General features: G+C 37.0%; 1 protein-coding gene across 4 annotated transcripts in view; it reads left to right on the top strand.

Moving 5' to 3' along the window:
• The window catches only part of GABRA3 (gamma-aminobutyric acid type A receptor subunit alpha3), a 354529-nt gene that overhangs the window by 114493 nt on the left and 221583 nt on the right, over positions 1-18453 (top strand). For all 4 annotated transcript variants that reach the window (XM_045820553.1, XM_045820551.1, XM_045820552.1 and 1 more), the window contains one exon: positions 4916-5095. In XM_045820553.1, coding sequence (XP_045676509.1) covers positions 4917-5095 — 179 coding nt within the window. In that variant the 5' untranslated portion in view covers position 4916. The remainder of the gene's footprint in view (positions 1-4915; positions 5096-18453) is intronic.

Below are 18453 nucleotides of genomic sequence, written 5' to 3'. Positions count from 1 at the left end.
GTTACCCCTGCCTGTGTACATAACTACACCAGTTTGTTACCATAAGTATAATAGTAAATAACCAAAAGAAAAATTTCTTGCCCCCCCAATGTTTTTTAGTATTTCTGCCTTCTCTCAGACCATAGCCCTTTGTTCCTGCATCATAGCAGTCTACCCCCCTATCATGGCCATTTGCTCCTAAACTATATTGCTTAATCCTGTATCAGCATTGCCATAATACACACATTGTATGTGCACACATCATGGTTAAGGACTAATGTACCAAATACCGCTTCATATGCATCATGGTTGTCGAAACTTATACTGTAGTTTTCTCAAGCTACATGTATACTTTATCATGTTTGAAGGCTCTTTGTTCACGTGTCACAGTTTTCAGTTTATGCACTATAGTAACTTGAAAATTCACGATGATTGTCATGAGAATTTTTGGTGTCTGCTCTCCTCTACATTCCTTATCTGCACTTGTTTGATGGCCATCTGAGCAAGTACCATGGATGTAGGTATGTTCATTTAATGCTAATATCTGGTAATGTGCTACATTTTTCTGTACATATACCAGAGTTGAGGCCTGTTTTGTAGAAACTTGCCAATTTGCTAAGGCTACCTGTCCAGTGGCAGGTTCAACTTTATTAACCAATATCATCCCAATAAATTTAATTAAAAAATTTAAACATGGTAGAAAAATAGCAAATATTAACAATTTAAATATATATTTTAGTAGTGTTATATGTATTGATACTGTTGTGCAACAGCCCCATGGCATGCTTTTGATTTTGTACAATATCTTAATGAAGTAAGTCTAAGCCCCTCTTCTCTTGTTCAGTGACTATTATGCTCATGTGTTATGGTTTTCTGACATTTACCATGGTTAAATCATCTTATACCATAAATGTCTCTACATGCATTAAATAATGATATTTGCTAACAAAGTGTCATGGTAATTGGAGGACATATATTATGTCCAACCTCTTCTGTATATGATAGCAGTCTTCTCATGCATAATGGTTATTTTAATATGTACCTTAGTTATAAGTTCATATAACATTCTTGTCTTCTAGTGCATCATACTGTATATCATAGTTTCTCCTTCCAAATCATGGTATTTGCATCTATTCATTGGCACCTATTCTTAGTGTGAAGGGTTGCTACTTGTTTATCATGATTGTTTGAACATAACCCATATTTATATATTATAATAGCATAGTAGAACACACACTGTGAGTCTCTTTGCTCATGCAGCATGGCCATCTTTTCTTGTATCCAGGATGATTGCTTATGTATTCATGTTTTCTTAGCACCCACCATGCTTCTGCCTTATATTCTGTGGATCATTTCTTTAATTTGGACTTTATATCCTGTACCAATTCTTTTTATTTCTGTAGAGTAACTGTCAATCATACATCATGATTATCTAACAATTAATCTCTGTCATGTGATCATACAACATTAGGGTCTGCCAAAGCACTGTGGATGTTTGAGCACATATATTGGTTTCTGCATATGGATATTTCTCATGCCTTAGAGTTGTTTGCTTATGCATGATATTTTCTTACTGATATGCCATGGTTTTCTGAACTGTTCTGTTTTCTGTTCATTTTTTAAAAAATGACCATCACCCCAGCTGGCGTAGCTCACTGGATTGAGCATGGGTTGCGAATCAAAGTGTCGCAGGTTTGATTCCCAGCCAGGGTACATGCCTGGGTTGCAGGCCATAACCCCCAGCAACCACACATTGATGTTTCTCTCTCTCTCTCTATCTCCCTCCCTTTCCTCTGTAAAAAAGTAAATAAATAAAATCTTTTTAAAAAATCAGTGATAAACTTTAAAAAAATAAAAAATAAAATGACCATCAACTCTTGTACAACTTATGAAACATGAATGCCACAGCACACATATTAGATTGACCATAAAAATTGCTGTTTGGGGCCAAATAATTTGGGATTTGTAGTCAAGAGGACTCCTGGTCCAAATGGAGGCATAGGTGGACATGCTTCACTTCCTTGCACAACCATAGAAAGAATTACAACTAGATCTCTAAACAAATAACACCCAGAACCATCAGAAAATTGAACTGTATGAAAGTCTGACAATCAAGGATTTAAAGAAGCCACATTCATTCAGAAACATAGTGTGGCACATAGAAGTGGTTGCGGCAGCAAAACAGATCGTCTCACATTCATATATGGTAGATAAAAATCAGGAGGGATAGCTTGGGAGCAAATGATCCCAGCAACAGGCCAGACAACACAGTCCAAGGTTCCAATGCCAGGAAGATAAATTCCCATAACTTTTGGCTGTAAAAACCACTGGGGGATGGAGTGGCAGAAGAAACTGCCAGATTTTGAGGAGACTGTTTAAAGGGCCTACATGGACTTAGACATATGCAAATGCACACTCTGTGGGATTCAGCACCAGGACAACAACTGGAAGGATGCCAATAACTTATGGGAAGTGACTGGGAATGGAGCAAGTTCTGGGAAAAACTCTAGAAGCCAGGCAGTGGCATGGTCCCCTCTCTGTGCCCTCCATCCACACAGAGCCACAAAGTGGTGAAGTGGGTTGCTCCACCCTGGCAATTACCTAAGGCTCTGCCACACACAGTTACAAGTGCCTTTTCTGCAATAGGCCATGATACTAAGAGTAAAAGCAGCTCTACCTAATAGACAGAAACAAACACAGGGAGGCTGCCAAGTTGAGGAGATAAAGAAATATGGCCCAAATTAAAAACAAAACAAAACAAACAAAAAACAGAACAAAACCCCAGAAAAAGAACTAAACGAAATGGAGATAAGCAGAGCTCAAAACACTAGTGATCAAGATGCTCAAAGAATTAACTGAGTATCAAACAGCATAAAAAAGACCCAGGTAGAAATGAAATTTACACTAAGTGAAAGATTTACAGGGAACCATCAATGGAGGGGAGGAAGCCAGGATTTAAATAATCAATTTGGAGGATAAGGAAGAAATAGGCATTCAACCAGTGAAGCAAGAAGAAAAATGAATTAAAAAAAAGGACAGTATAAGGAGCCTCTGGGACATTTCCAAATGTACCAATATCCAAATCATAGGGATGCCAGAAGGAGAACAGGAAAAGCAAGAAATTGAAAACTTATTTGAAAAAATAATGAAAGAAAACTTCCCTAATTTGAGAAAAAAGTAGACATGCAAATCCAGGAAGCACAGAGTCCCAAATAAGTTGGACCCAAAGAGGGCTACACCATGACACATCATAATTAAAATGCCAAAGGTTAAAGATAAAGAGAGAATATTAAAAGCAGCAAGAGAAAAGCAGAGAGTTACCTATGAAGGAGTTCCCATAAGACTATCAGCTGATTTCTCAAAGGAAACTTTGAAGGCAAGAAGGGACTGGCAAGAAATATTCAAAGTGATGAAAAGCAAGGACCTACAACCTAGATCACTCTATCCAGCAAAGTTATCCTTTAGAATGGAAGGGTAGGAAAGGACTTTCCAGGCAAGGTAAAGGAGTTCATCATCACCAAGCCATTATTATATGACACACTAGAGGGAATTATGTAAGAAAAAGAAGATCATCCCTGGCTGGTGTGGCTCGGTGGATTGAGCACTCACCTGTAAACCAAAGAATCACTGGTTTAATTCCCAGTCAGGGCACATGCCTGGGTTGTGGGCCAGGTCCCCAGTTGAAGGTGTGCAAGAGGCAATGATGCATTGATGTTTCTTTCCCTCTCTTTCTCCCTCCCTTCCACTCTGTAAAAATAAATAAATAAAATGTTTAAAAGAAAAAAAAAGATCAAAACAATGAACATTAAAATAACAATTAATTCACAACTGTAAACAACTGAACCTAAAAAATCAAAGTGAGCAAACAACCAGAACAAGAATGGAATCATAGATATGGAGATCATTTGGAGGGTTATCAATTGGGAGGTGGAAGAGGGAGAATGGGGGATAAGGTACAAGGATTAAGAAGCATAATTGATAGGTACAAAATAGACAGGGGGATGTTAAGAATAGTATAGAAAATGGAGAAGTTAAAGAACTTATATGTACAACCCATGTACATGAACTAAGGTGGGGGACTGCTGGAGGGAATGGGTACTGGCTGAGGGGGCAAAGAGGGGAAAACTGGGATAAATGTAATAGCATTATCAATAAAGTATTTAAAAAGCAGTTGTTTTGTGAAAAAATTTACATATTGGCCCATGATTTTATATGATACAACCTAACACTATGATTATTTCTATTTATAATGTGGACATTTTCTCATGTCAGAAGTCCATCTTCTCCAGTATTGTATTTTTCTGTGCCTATACCAGATTGTGTTGAGGAGCCTTTAACTAATGTATTAAATTAAGAATATCCAGATTATGTAACCTGCTGTATAAGAAGGCACAAGCCACCCATACAAGGTTTTCAGGAAAATTGCTTAACTGTATCAAGATGAGAATTAATCTTAAATATGCCATGAAGGGACTCTGGGTCTTAATATTCTGTTATTTTCTGAAATAATACCTTTAACTATGGCAAACACATTTGTGATAGTAAAGATCAGAGAGTAGTGGTGGAAAATAAAATGAATATGATAGATTTTTTTCAATTTTTGGATTATAAGAGTTAACTGAGGCCGAGAGAAGTTCTGTGAGTCACCTCATCACAGAAAGACAGGGGAAAATGGAACTGCAACCTAAGTCTACTGATTACTGATTTAGAGCTCTTTACATTATCTTTACTTGGATGGGTTCTAGTATATTGAAAAAGGGGTAGGTTGGGAATGAATTTTGGTGACATTAACTGAAGGAAAGGGATTGTCACATTAAGCATTTAATAACTAGATACTAGGGAAGTTAAGTAATTCTAATAGAGTTAAAATATTTTTTTGAAATTTCTTCTTTCTCCTTTCATTTGTCCACTCCTTTCCCCTTTCCCTTTCCCTTAGCATGGATTTCACAGGACTCTCCATGTTGATGCCTAAGAAGATGATAATCACACAGATGAGGCACTTCTACCTGACCAGTCTTGGTCTTCTCTTCCTGATTAATATTCTCCCTGGAACGGATGGCCAAGGGGAATCAAGACGACAGGAACCTGGAGAATTTGTGAAGCAGGATATTGGCGGGTAAGAACCCTTCTAGAACAAAAGAATCATGATATGTTCTTGCCTTAGACCAAAATTTTTATTTTTTCCCAGATTAACTAATGTACTCTGGTCTTTAATACTAGACATTGCATTATATTTGGAAAAGCATCATTAGCTCAGACTCTCAATTCAGAAAGTTATGTCTTGGGCAACTCCCTGGCCCATGTTTGAATTCTCTCTGTAACAATTTAAAATCATTTCTGTCAAGTTATTTGTTCTCAATCTATCTTGAATCTTCTACCTGTCCTTTTTTATTGGCTCTGTCCCATTACCATTTAAATGTGATTAAGAATCTTCCATCTTATAACCTTAGTAGCGTTATTTTTCCCTACTTCTCATTCTGTTCTACCACTCCACCACTGCTGCTGTCTGATTTCCAATCTCAGAACTCTAAGGCAACAGATACAACCAATATAACCAATGTTGGCTGTGTTGCTAAAATCAACACTTGTCTGTTCTTATATCAACTGATTTCTTTAGTACCATGTGGAAACTTTCAGCATTGTTGACTCCTTCCTCGCTCTTTTACTCCTTTTTATTATGAAATAAAACATATATATGTGTATATATATGTGTGTGTGTGTGTGTGTGTGTGTGTGTGTATATATGTAATATATATATAATGTAATTTTAAATATAATTCTTTCTTTGACTTCAGAGATACCACAATGCTCTGGTTCTTAGATTAGATTCTCTAGAAGCAGGACCTGACACAAGGAGTCTTAAGTAAATGATTTATAGAGAGAGTGCTCTCAGTGAAAGTTATATGGAAGTAAGGGAAGTAAGTTTGGAAGGGGAGGAAGTAAAGCTTCCATTTAACCCCTCAGGGAGATATGGAACATAAATGGCACTACAGATTTGGCCCACCTTGAAGCAGTGGGCTTGGGCTTTTGTAGCCTTACCTCAATCAATCATTTCCCAAGAATTAACTGGAGGAAAGTATAACCTCCTAGGCTCCCTTCAGCTGATGGCAATATTGTGAAGTAGTTGTGAGATAGTTTCCCTGGCCCAGTGAAAGGATCTGGACATAGTACCAAAAGTAAATACTGCACCAGGGTTTCTTTATACTTTTATGGCTGTTTTCTACAATTCTACACAGTTCTATCAAAGCTTCTGTGATATAAAGATCTTTGTAATCTCTTTAGTAATCTTCTCTTCCTTTGTTCATTGCTCAGGTATTGTTTTTTTGTTTGTTTTTGTACTAGACACTCTTCTTACTATACAGATTCTAAGTGATTTCATCCATCCCAATGACAATGTTGCCTTACATAAATGCCAATGACTCTTATCTCAATCACTATTTCTAACTTCTCTTGAGTGTCAGATCTCTAAATCCAACTATATATTGGACATGACCACTTGACTATTCCAAAAACTGTTTAAACTAAGCATGTACAAAGAAGTCTCATTATCTCCATCTACCCTCCTTCAACCCTAAAAACAAACAACAAACAAACACAATATGTTTTCTATTTTTTCATGTTTTAGTTGATGGAACCACCATGTATTCCATTGCTCAAGCCAGAAACTTGAAACCATTTTTGCTAATGTTCTGCCCTTTACTCTCCAGATGAATGAATCACCAAGATCAGTCATTTCTACCTGCCACATCCCTTGAATTCATATACTTTTTTTCCCTAACTTTCCTGCTACAACCTTAGTTTAATCTAATATTTTATTCTACTTGGACTACTGCAAGAATCCGTAATTGGTTTTACTTTCTAACGTCTTGCTCCCATCCTAAGGAACCATCAATCTGTAGCCAGTGTTTCTTCTACAATGAATATTCAATCATATCTGTCTTGTCTAGAGTAATTAATGGATTTCTATTGTTCCTAGATTAAAATCTGAAGTTCTTAACATGATTTTATAAGGTTCATTTTTACCCAGACTCCATCCATCTTGTCACCCTTATTTCTTAGTCTTCCTATCACTAACTTCTGTGTTCTTCAGCTATAGTGAACTTCTTTTGACTTTTTAAAAATAATTCTTTTGACTTTAAAATCCCATTTCATTCAAGGAATATTATTACAAGAATTGATCCCTTTAGCCTTGAAATATTTCAGTATTACACAGGACATTTTATTATTTCATAGTGGCTTTTCTCTTTTTCTTTTCTTTTTTTTTTACATTTTTCTACTGTCCTATATTCTTGGAAGCATTAAGCCTTCTTCCTACTTAGTTTTGCAGGGTTGATTATCTTAATGTACTCTGAGTCTTTCCACCTTTTATTGGCATTTTCAACAGTAATCTCTGGGCAGAGGGCTATAGAGCTAGACTAATATGTCTTTAGAAACTTGGCTCATGAGGTCCTTTTGTACTTTACCCCAGTCTAGAAAAACAGATTAATTCTGCTTTATTAAGTCTTCATGTGTCTGATTTCATTGGGTAGTGCTAGGTGTTCTGAATAACATGAAAGTTCCAATTACATGAACCTCACCTCTTCAAGTGTTAGGGCTGTTTTAATTTTAACTCTGAGAATAAAGTCCTCTGAAAATATATGGCATCTTTTCTTATAATCCAAAACAAGGATTCTGAACAAAATAGTTTATTTTCTTGATGACTATATGATTGTTATATAGAAAATCCATTATATTAGTTTGGTACCTACTTTTTTTCTTTTGTGCATCCTCAGTATTGTCACCTTTCCTGTTTCCATTAGTTTGTTTACATCTTCTTGGTGCTTAGAAGATGAGATTGCCAAGCCTTTTAATACTTTTATTAAAGAGGAAGCTAAGAGATCCTTCTTAAAAAAGCAGAGAGGAGCCCTGGCTGGCGTAGCTCAGTGGATTGAGTGCGGGCTGTGAACCAGGTATTGCAGGTTCGATTCCCAGTCAGGGCACGTGCCTGGGTTGCAGGCCATGGCCCCCAGCAACCTCACATTGATGCTTCTCTCTCTCCCTCTCCCTCTCTCCCTCTCTCTCTCTCTCTTTCTCCTTCCCTTCCCTCTCTAAAAATACATAAATAAAAAATCTTTAAAAAATTGCATCTCTTTAAAAAAAAGAGTTGACTATCATTTTTAAAAAAAAGCAGAGAGAAGAGCTTGGATTTAATACAGGGGCATTAGAAATGTTTCTTTTTGGAAGGGGGGAATTACTTTCTTCCAAGTCCAATGGAATTCATGCTTTTGAGGGATGAGACAACTAAAAGCCTGGATCCTATTATTAGGGTCGGTGCTATATTTACATTGGCTAGAAATAAAGTAATCAATACAAGTTTATTTTTAATGGCTTGCTATTGCATTTTATTGTCATGATTTTTTACTTTTCAATTAAATATTAGTTTCAGTATTATTTTGTATTGGTTTCAAGTGTACAACTTAGTGGTTAGATTTTATGTAGTGATTTCCTTGATATTTCCAGTATCCATGGTACTATACACAACTATCAAAATGTTATTGACTGTATTCTCTATGCTTTGCTCTAAATCCTTTGGCTGTTTTGTACCTACTAATTTGTATTTTTTAATCCCTTCACCATTTTTACCCAGTCCTCCAAAAGCCTTCCCTTTTGGTAACTACCAGTTGGCTCTCTATGTTTGTGAATCTGTTTCATTTTTAAAAGTTGATTTTAGAGATAGAATGAGGGAAGGAGGGAGGGAGGGAGGGAGAGAGAGAGAGAGAGGGAGACATCAAGTTGCTGTTCCATTTATTTATGCATTCATTGGTTCATTCTTGTGTGTGCCCTGACCGGAGACTGAACCAGCAACCTTGGTGTGTTAGGATCATGCTGTAATCAGCTGAGCTACCCTGCCAGAGAAAGTCTGTTTCAGTTTTGTTTGTTCATTTATTTTGTTGTTTAGATTCCACATATAGCTGAAATCATATGATATTTATCTTTATCTGACTGATATTTCATTTAGCACAATACCCTCTAGGTCCATTCATACTGAAGCAAATGGTAAGATTTCATGCTTTTTATGGCTGAGTAATATTTCATTGGTATATATCACCACATTTTTATTCACTCTTTTATTGATGAGCACTTGGGTTGCTTTCATAGCTTGGCTTTTGTAAATAATGCTGCAATGAATATAGGGGTGCATATATTCTTTCAAATTAGTGTTTTGGATTTTTTCATATATATACCCAGAAATGGAATTACTGGGTCATAAGGCAGTGCTATTTTTAATTTTTTGAGGAAGTTCCATATTGTTTTCCATAGTGGTTGCACCAACCTGCATTCCCACCAACAGTGCTAGATGGTTTCCTTTTCTCCATATTCTCACCAACACTTGTTTATCTATCATCTATCTATCTATCTATCTATCTATCTATCTATCTATCTATCATCTATCTATCTATCTATCATCTATCATAATCATCTATTTATCTATCATCATCATCATCTATCTATGTTATTGTAGTTCAGTTACAGTTGTCCTACCTTTTTCCCTGTTGCTCTCCCTTGCCCCACCCCCTGTCCATGCTCCCACAGTGAATCTCCACCCCATTGTCCATGCCCATGAGTCTTCTATTCATGTTCCTTGACTTGCTCCTTCCCCCCTTTTCCCCCATTATCCACCCCTCCCCTCTAATCACCAATGATAGCCATTCTGACAGGTGTGAAATGATATCTCATTGTTGTTTTAATTTACATTTCTGTGACAGTTAGTTTCACTGAGCATCTTTTCACTGGTCTATTTGGCTATCTGTATGTCCTCTTTGGTGAAGGGTCTGTTCAGGTCCTCTTCCCATTTTTATTTGGATTGTTTTCTGGTGTTGAATAGTATGAGTTCTTCCTAAATTTTGAATATTAACTCCTTATCAGGTGTATCGTTGGTGAATATGTTCTTTCATTTAGTAAGTTGTCTTTTTATTTTGTTGATGATTTTCTTTGCTGTGCAAAACATTTCTAGTCTGATGTAGTCCCATTTGTTACTTTTTTCCTTCTGTTTCCCTTGCCCAAGGAGATAACCAGAAAAAACATTGTTAAGAGAAATGTCAGAAATTTTAATGCCTGTATTTTCTTATAGGATTTTTGTGATTTTGAGTCTTACATTTAAATCTTCAATCCATTTTAAGTTTATTTTTTTACATGGTATAAGAAGGTGGTCTAGTTTAATTTTTTACATCTGTCTATCCAATTTCCCAGCACCATTCATTGAACAGACTATTTTTATCTCATTATATGTTCTTGCGTCCTTTTTCAAATATTAATTAATCATAAAGATGTGGGTTTATTTCTGGGCTTTCTATTAGGTTACATTGATTTATATGCATGTTTTTATGCCAATTTAATGCTGTTTTGATAACTATAACCTTATAGTATAGTTTGATAATCAGGTAGTGTGATACCTTTAACTTTGTTCTTTCTCAGTACTACTGAGGCTATATTTTTGTGGTTCCATATAAATGTTTTGATTGTTTGTTCTCATTTTGTGAAATATGCCATTGGTATCTTGGTAGTAATTACATTGAATCTATAGATAGCTTTGGGTTGTATGGGCATTTTAATGATGTAATTTTTTCCTATCCATGAACAAATACAACTCTAAAAGATATGGTATGTGCTGGTAGTTGTGTTACTTAACAAATCAGCTAATTCTTTTTGTTTGCTTGTTTTCATACCTTCTTAATGATTTTTTTGTGTTGGAAAAAAATCAACATGCTTCGTTATTTTATCCACTTTTTGTGGCTATTCACATAAATCACTTGGATTGGATACTCAAGTAGCTGGTGGTATATTGGCCAGTACTTTGTATAAATCATGTGCTGAATGCAATGGGTCTCAACATTCAGTATGTGTAAGCAGGGAAGTAGGCTCCATACCTGGAGATTATGATTTAGTATCTCTGGGGATAGTGCCTAAAGTATGCATACTATTAAATTCCCCAGAATATTATGATGTAAGAAATCTTTGTACTTTGGGGCACAATTTTTGTTTTCAAGGAAATAACATTATAGTTAGCAATATGGGATTCTGGTTTTAGAATAGCACACATGGGAAAACTTGTAAAGAGCATGTAGTCTGGTCCCTCCCTTTGTACATGAATACATCGATGTCCAGAAAAGAAAATTGACTTTTTAAAAAGATTTTATTTATTTATTTTCAGAGAGGGGAAAGCAAGGAGAAAAGAAGCAATAGAAACATCGATGTGTGATTGCTTCTCCAGTGCCCCATACTGGAGACCTGGCCCACAACCTAGGCATGTGTCCTGACCAGGAATTGATGGCAACCCTTTGTTTCACAGTCCAGTGCTTAATCCACTGAGCCACACCAGCCAGGATGGGAAATTGACTTTTATAAGAGCTTATAGCAAGTTAACAGTGTATGTAAGTCTCAAACATTAGTCTCTGATTCCCAGTCCCATAATCTTAAGGAAAAGCAGAACAATTTCAGTTTCGCGTAATACAGACTTTTTTCAGAGTTCTGCTCACTATTGACCATCAACACATGAGAATTCTTTGTGTGAACAGTGGTAAGTTGGACCATTATGAATTTTTAATTCCCTGGGTTGAAATGGCAGAATGTAAGCAATTTTATAATGGTTCAACCTAAGTATCAAGTCAGTGCCAAATGGATCTCCTGTCTATGTTTGACTGAAATTTGTTGAAACTTGAAATGTTTATCAGTGAGGATTAAAAAAAAAAACAACAACAGATGAAGCATTTCAATTAAGATTATTTGAAGATTGTGATCCCTCCTACTTTGCTCTTCTTTCTCAAAATTGCAGCAGCTATTTGGGGTCATTTATGGTTCCATATAAATTTTTGAAGCATTTGTTCTATGTCTGTGAAATATGCCATTGGTACTTTAATAGGTATTGCATTGAATGTGTAAATTACTTTGGGTAGTATGGACATTTTGATGATGTTAATTCTTCTGATCCATGAACACGGTATATGTTTCCATTTGTTTGTCTTCCTTGATTTCTTTCCTCAGTGTTATGTAGTTTTCTAAATACAGGTCTTTTTACCTCTTTCGTTAGGTTTATTCCTAGATATTTTATTTTTCTTTTTGCTATATTGAATGGTATTTTTTCTTGATTTCTGCTACTGCTGTTTCATTGTTGGTATACAAAAAGGCCTTTGATTTCTGGATATTGACTTTGTATCCCGCTGTTTTGTGAAATTCATTTATTAGGTTGAGCAGTTTTTTGGCCAAGTCTATAGAATTGTCTATGTATACTCTCATGTCATCTGCAAACAGTGACAATTTTGTTTCCTCTTTTCTGATTTGTATGCCTTTTATTTCCTTTCCTTGTCTGATAGCTGTGGCTAAAATTTCCAATACTAGACCCTAGTGCACTACTGGTGAGATTGCAGACTGGTACAACCCCTATGAAAAACAGTATGGAATTTTCTCAGAAAACTAAAAATGGATCTGCCTTTTGACCCAGCAATTCCACTCCTGGGTTTATATCCTAAGAATCCTGAAACACCAATCCAAAAGTACCTATGCACCCCAATCTTCATAGCAGCACAATTTACAATAGCCAAGTGCTGGAAGCAACCTAGGTGCCCATCAGTAAATGAATGGATAAGAAACTATGGTACATTTACACAATGAAATTCTACGCATCAGTTAGAAAGAAGGAACTCCTACCCTTTGCAACAGCATGGTCAGAACTGGAAAGCATTATGCTGAGTGAAGTAAGCCAGGTGGTGAAAGACAATTACCATATGATCTCGCCTTTAACAGGAACCTAAACAATAAAACAAACAAACAAGCAAAATATAACCAAAGACACTGAAATTGAGAACAGGCTTACAGTGATCAGAGGGGAGCAGAGAGGGAATTTCAGGGGAAAAGGGGAAGGGTTTGCAGGAACAAGTATAAAGGACACATGAACAAAAACTAGGGGGGGTGGAAATGGGAGGGAGGTGGGAAGGACTGGGGGTTGGGCTGGGATGGGAGTAAAAGACAGAAAACTGTACTTGAACAACAATTAAAATAAAAAAATGTTAAAAAATAAAATATACATATATTCAGACTATAAAAAAGAAAGAAAAAAACAGGTTATGATCCTGTTTTATAAAGTGTTTAAAGAAATACTGCAGTTTTGTCTTAAAAACATACAAAAGATTATTTGAGGATTTGCAAAGGGACTAATTGTAAAATACAGTCTAGTTGTAGAAGCACACTGAGGGATAGTGTAAGAAACTAAACAGCAGATATGTCCTATAAAACAAGTTTCTTAAGAAGTAGAGAGATCTTTAGTGGAAATATTTCAGAAAGAGAGAGAGAACAAGCCAGGGGATTACATGGTCAGACTTTACTCTTCCTCCTTCTGATGTTCAGCAGAAAGTCCAAACCCAAGTTGAAGCCAGAGGCCACGAAAGCCCTGTTAATGTAGTTCATACAGGTCAGCTTTATAGGAAAGACAACAGGGTAGAGAAGAGTGCAGAATATATAAGGAAGGGAAAATGAAAGACACTGACACTAGGCCTCATATTTACACATTCAGGTAGAGTACAGACCATGGTTTGGAGGGATGTGACACGATAACAATTTTTCTGCATCTGGATTAAATGGTGGTGTCAGTGGTAACAGCAGATACTGTGGACTTAAGAAGACATGGTTGGAGGAATTGCTTATTTGTTTCCTAGACACATCCATAGCCTGACTTGGTGCCACTGTACCAAAAGGGTCAGTACTTGTGTTTATTTTCATCTTGAGAGATATTTTATCAGTCCTCTTAATCTCAGAATAAACTGTCACCTGTGGTCACATGTGTAAATATTCTCCCTTGCTGCTCTTAAGATTCTCTCTTTGTCTTTAAAACTTGGAATTTTAATTATGATATGCCTTGGAGTAGGCCTCTTTGGGTTCATCTTGATTGGGGCCCTCTGTGCTCCCTGAAATTTCATGGCTTTACCCTTCTCCGAGTTAGGGAAGTTTTCTGTCATTATTTATTGTGCAGGGTTCCTATTCCTTACTCCTTTTCTTCTCCTTCTGGTATTCCTATGATTCAAATGTTGTTATGTTTTATGTTGTCCTGAAGTTCCCTTAAATTATCCTCATCCTTTTTGAGTCTTTTTTCATTTTGTTTGTCTACCTGAGTATTTCTTTCTACCTTGTCTTCCAGCTCACTGATTTGGTCCTGCTTCATCTGGTCTGTTTACAATTCCTTGTATTTTATTTTTTACTTCAGATGTTGTAATCTTCATTTCTTTTTTTGTTTTTGTTTATAGTTTCAAGTTCATTCTTCATGCCATTGTAGTTCCCACTCAGTTCCTTGTAGTTGTCACTGAGTTCCTTGAGCATCCTTATATCCATTTTTAAAAATTCTATAGCTGATAGATTGCTTGCCTCAATTTCACTGGGCTCTTTTACTGGGGATTATTCCATTTCTTTCAATTGGAGGTCCTTTCTATGTCTCCCCATTTTAGGTGACATGATTTTTTTGTTCCTGTGTCTCAGGGGGCTCTTTTTTGTCTGCGTGTCTTCATGGGGTAGACTCCTGTGGTAGGAGTTCTGTGGGACTCAGTGGTGCAGTCTCTGATCTCCTTGTCTGAATGCTCTAGGGTTGTCCTTTTTTCTGTTTGTGTGGGTGGCTCCTTTGTTGGTGAGTTCTCCCCTCCAGTGGGCTTACCAGTATTCACAATTTCCACTTTGTCCTGTATGCTGTTGTACAGGCGTTGGTTAACAAAGCAGTATTAGCAGACAACTGAACCTAAACCAGCAAAGAGAACCCCCTACCACATCAGCAACCTCAACTGAAAATGAGAAAATATTAATAAAGGTGAAGAGAAATTATGGATATAAAAGCTATGACAAATGGAATATGAGATGACTAAAAGAGCGGAAAATATTGAGTGGGAAGTGGAAGGAGAATTGATAAGAGTTGAGATAGAACTGGGGCAAAGAAAGGGAAAGAATAAAATATAACATGTAAGTGATACATAAAAGGGTGATGGGGAAAATTGGGCAAGAAAAGGGAATATTATACTATGAAGTTTGAACTAAAGTTGTAAAGATATTTGACCAGTAGGGCCAAAGTTTCAGAAAAAACACAGCAGGTTGATTGAAACAACAGCTGAATGAAGTTTAATGAAGATGGAATGGGAATGAGAATATTGTACAAAAGCAAAAAGTGAATATGAGATGCCTACTATAAAGAAAAATGATTTTGACTATTGTAAATTGTGCTGCTATGACCATTGGGTAGTATATGTTCTTTTGAATTGATGTTTCAAGATTCTTAGGGTATAATCCCAGCAGTGGAATTACTGGGTCAAAAGGCAGTTCTATTTTTAGTTTTCTGAGGAAATTCCACACTGTTTTCCACAGTGACTACACTAGTCTGCATTTCCACCGACAGTGTACTAGAGTTCTCTTTTCTCCATAACCTTTCCAGCACTTGTTGTTTGTTCATTTGGTTATGATGGCCATTCTGGTTGGATTTATTAAACAAAAGAAATATTTATGGTATGTTCCACCCATTTTGTGATATAAGCTTGAATTCAGCAGAATTCAGGTAGAATACTCATTTAATAAATATAAAAAATAAAGAAAAATGATTTTTAGAGGATGGGGGAAGCAAACTAATAAGCATAAGCAGTAAAGCCCAGGTTGAGAGAGGGGAAAAAGAAGGAAACAAAATGAGATAAAATTCTTTACTCTGCTGATCAGGGGCAGGGGGAAAGCAAAATGAAGTAAGACAGGGGGAGTGTATTTTATGGGATTTAAAGTATAAACAAATAGTGAACAAATTCAGTTCTGCTGGGGAAGTATAGCAATAGTCCTGTTTTTCACCCAACTCTCCACTGGTTATAAAAGGTGAAAAAGAAATAACTCTTATGAGAGGGTAAAATGAATGTAAGCTGACTTAAGATATAAGAGTGCTTATGCCAAGTTAGATGGAGCAGAAATAGTGAGTGTAAGGGATAGGAACATGGCATAGTGTGAGAGAAAATAAAGTTTACAACAACAAAAATAAAGCTTAGGAAGATGGTAAAATGGATTAAGACCAGGAAAAGCTGCTAAATGGGATTTGGAATAAGAATAATTTGATAAAAATATATATACTCTGAATAAAAGAATAAAAAGTAAAAGACGAAGAGTAGTGTCATTTGGACTATGAGTGAAATGAAAGCAGAAAAACAAAATGCAATGTGAAAGGGAAAAAACAACCAAACAAAAAGCTAAAAAAAAAAGAAAAGAAAAAAAGGGAAGTAAAAAAAAAAACCATGTGAGTTCTGATGAACAGCTAGATGAAATTTGTCTCAGTTGTTGGTGTTCTCCTTTTGAATTCTTTCTGTATATGTCTCTGGCTTTCTTTCAACTCCAGGTCTTACTGTCTTATTCTTGAAAGAAAAAGAAAAAAAGTAAGAAAAAGCCCCTCTGGCTTGTTGTTAAAGCTGCCCAGTTGCTTTTGCAGGTTTCTGGGCTCCTGCATTAAGTGGAGTGTTGGGCTGCATCCGTTTTCCCTCTCTGATGCTTTGGCAAGCACTGGGTCTCAGTCTGGGCTCTAATAATCACAGGTACCCAGTTTCTAGCCCATGTCTTCAGAGCACTGTGTGGCCCGCACTCTCAACTCTGTGGAGTTGCTCCAGGGTGGCCCAGATAAACCACCTCACTTTGCACTCCTTTGATCAATCTGTGAGGTGCATTGAGTGGTAGCAAATTTTGCCCACAATCCTCCCTCCTTGTTGGCCAGGCAGCTGCATTCATGAAGTAAGTCCCTGCCCAGTGTGTCTCAGTTCCCTTTTTGAAAAAAGTCTTGGTCTGTCCTGCTGCCTCATACCACTGCCTGGCTGTCCACACACTCCAATTGTCTAGCAAGTAGAGTCTATCTGGGTCATGGCTATTTGTGGCCCACCTCTTTTCCCAGCTCCAGGTGTCAATTGATCTCCTAAAGTCTCCGGCACTGTCTGGGCCCGCAAAAACCACCCCAGCTTGGGTACGTGGCTGGCTGTGTGTGCTTTTGCTGCCTTTCTCCCCCTACCCCCCTTGACTTTATGTGCCCAGGTCTCTCCTGGCATGTGTCTGGGATTTCCCCACTCTAGAAGGGGAGGGGACTGCTAAGTTGCTGTCACTGAACAGGCTCTCCTCCAGTGTCCCTGGGCAGCAATGGTTTCTGGTGTCTTGCCCAGGGACCTTCCCTGTTGACCTATAAAACCTTCTTATCATCCATTTTGAAGTGTTCTCTGCACACTGGTTTTGAGACTTCATATCAGCTAAGATTCTGTTGGCCGTTCACTTTGTTTTTTGGAAGATTGGCTAAGTGCCCCAGTTGGGTGCATGAGCAAGTGGGCTCAGCTCCCACCTGCTTTTCCACCATCTTCTCTCCTGTCCCTTTAGCATTTCTTATAGGGCAAGTCTAGTGGTTAAGAATTCCCTTAATTTTTATCTTTTTGGGAAAGTATTTATCTTTCCTCCATTTCTGAATGACTACCTTTCTAGGTATTCTTTGTTGAAAGTTTTTTCTTTGAGCACTTTGAATGTGTCATCCCCTCTCTCCTGGCCTATAGCTTGCTGGTAAAAAATCTGTTTATAGCCTTATTGGTATTTTCTTGTATGTAATAATTCTTGTTTTTCTTACTGTTTTTAAGATTCTTTCTTGGTCTTTGATTTTTGAGAGCTTTATTATAAGGTGTTTCAGTGAAGATATTTTTGTTTTGAAATTGTTTGGGAATCTTTGATCTTTCAGTAGTGGAATAGCCATATCTCTCCCCAGATTTAGAAAGTTTTCAAGCATTATTTTTTTATTATTCAGTTACAGTTTTCCTTCATTTTCCCCCATTGTATTCCCCTACCCCATCCCCCCAACTCCCACAGTCAAAACACTCCATTGTCTGTTCCCATGAGTCCTCTATTCTTGATCCTTTGTTTGTCCTTTCTCCTTCTTTTCCCCACTATCCTCCTCACCCCTCCCTTATGGTCACTGTCAGTTTGTTCTTTATTTCAAGTTATCTGGTTCCCTTTTCTTTCTTTTTTTTTTTTTTGTTGATTAAGTTCCACTTATAGGTGAGATCTTACGGTATTTGTCTTTCAATGCCTGTCTTATTTTACTTAGCATAATGCTCTCTAGGTACATCCAAAGGGTAGGAATTCCATCCTTATTTCTGCTGCATAGTATTCCATTGTGTAAATGTACCACAGTTTTTTGATCCACTCATTTACTGATGGGCACTTGGTCTGTTTCCAGTACTTGGCCATTATAAATAATGCTTTCATGAACATTGGGGTACATAGATTCTTTTGAATTGGTGTTTCAGGATTCTTAAGGTATAGTCCCAATAGTGGGATCACTGGATCAAGGCCAGTTTTATCTTTAGTTTTTTGAGGCAAAACCATACTGTTTTCCACAGTGGCTGCATCAGTCTGCATTCCCACCAACAGTGTACTAGGGTTGCCTTTTCTCTATAACCTCTCCAGCACTTGTTTGTA

This window comes from Phyllostomus hastatus, unplaced genomic scaffold (genome assembly GCF_019186645.2).
Source record: "Phyllostomus hastatus isolate PE091 unplaced genomic scaffold, TTU_PhHast_1.1 phas_scaffold_397, whole genome shotgun sequence".
Lineage (NCBI taxonomy): Eukaryota > Metazoa > Chordata > Mammalia > Chiroptera > Phyllostomidae > Phyllostomus > Phyllostomus hastatus.
Note: the sequence above shows the minus strand (reverse complement) of the source record. Positions and strands in the feature narration are given on the sequence as shown.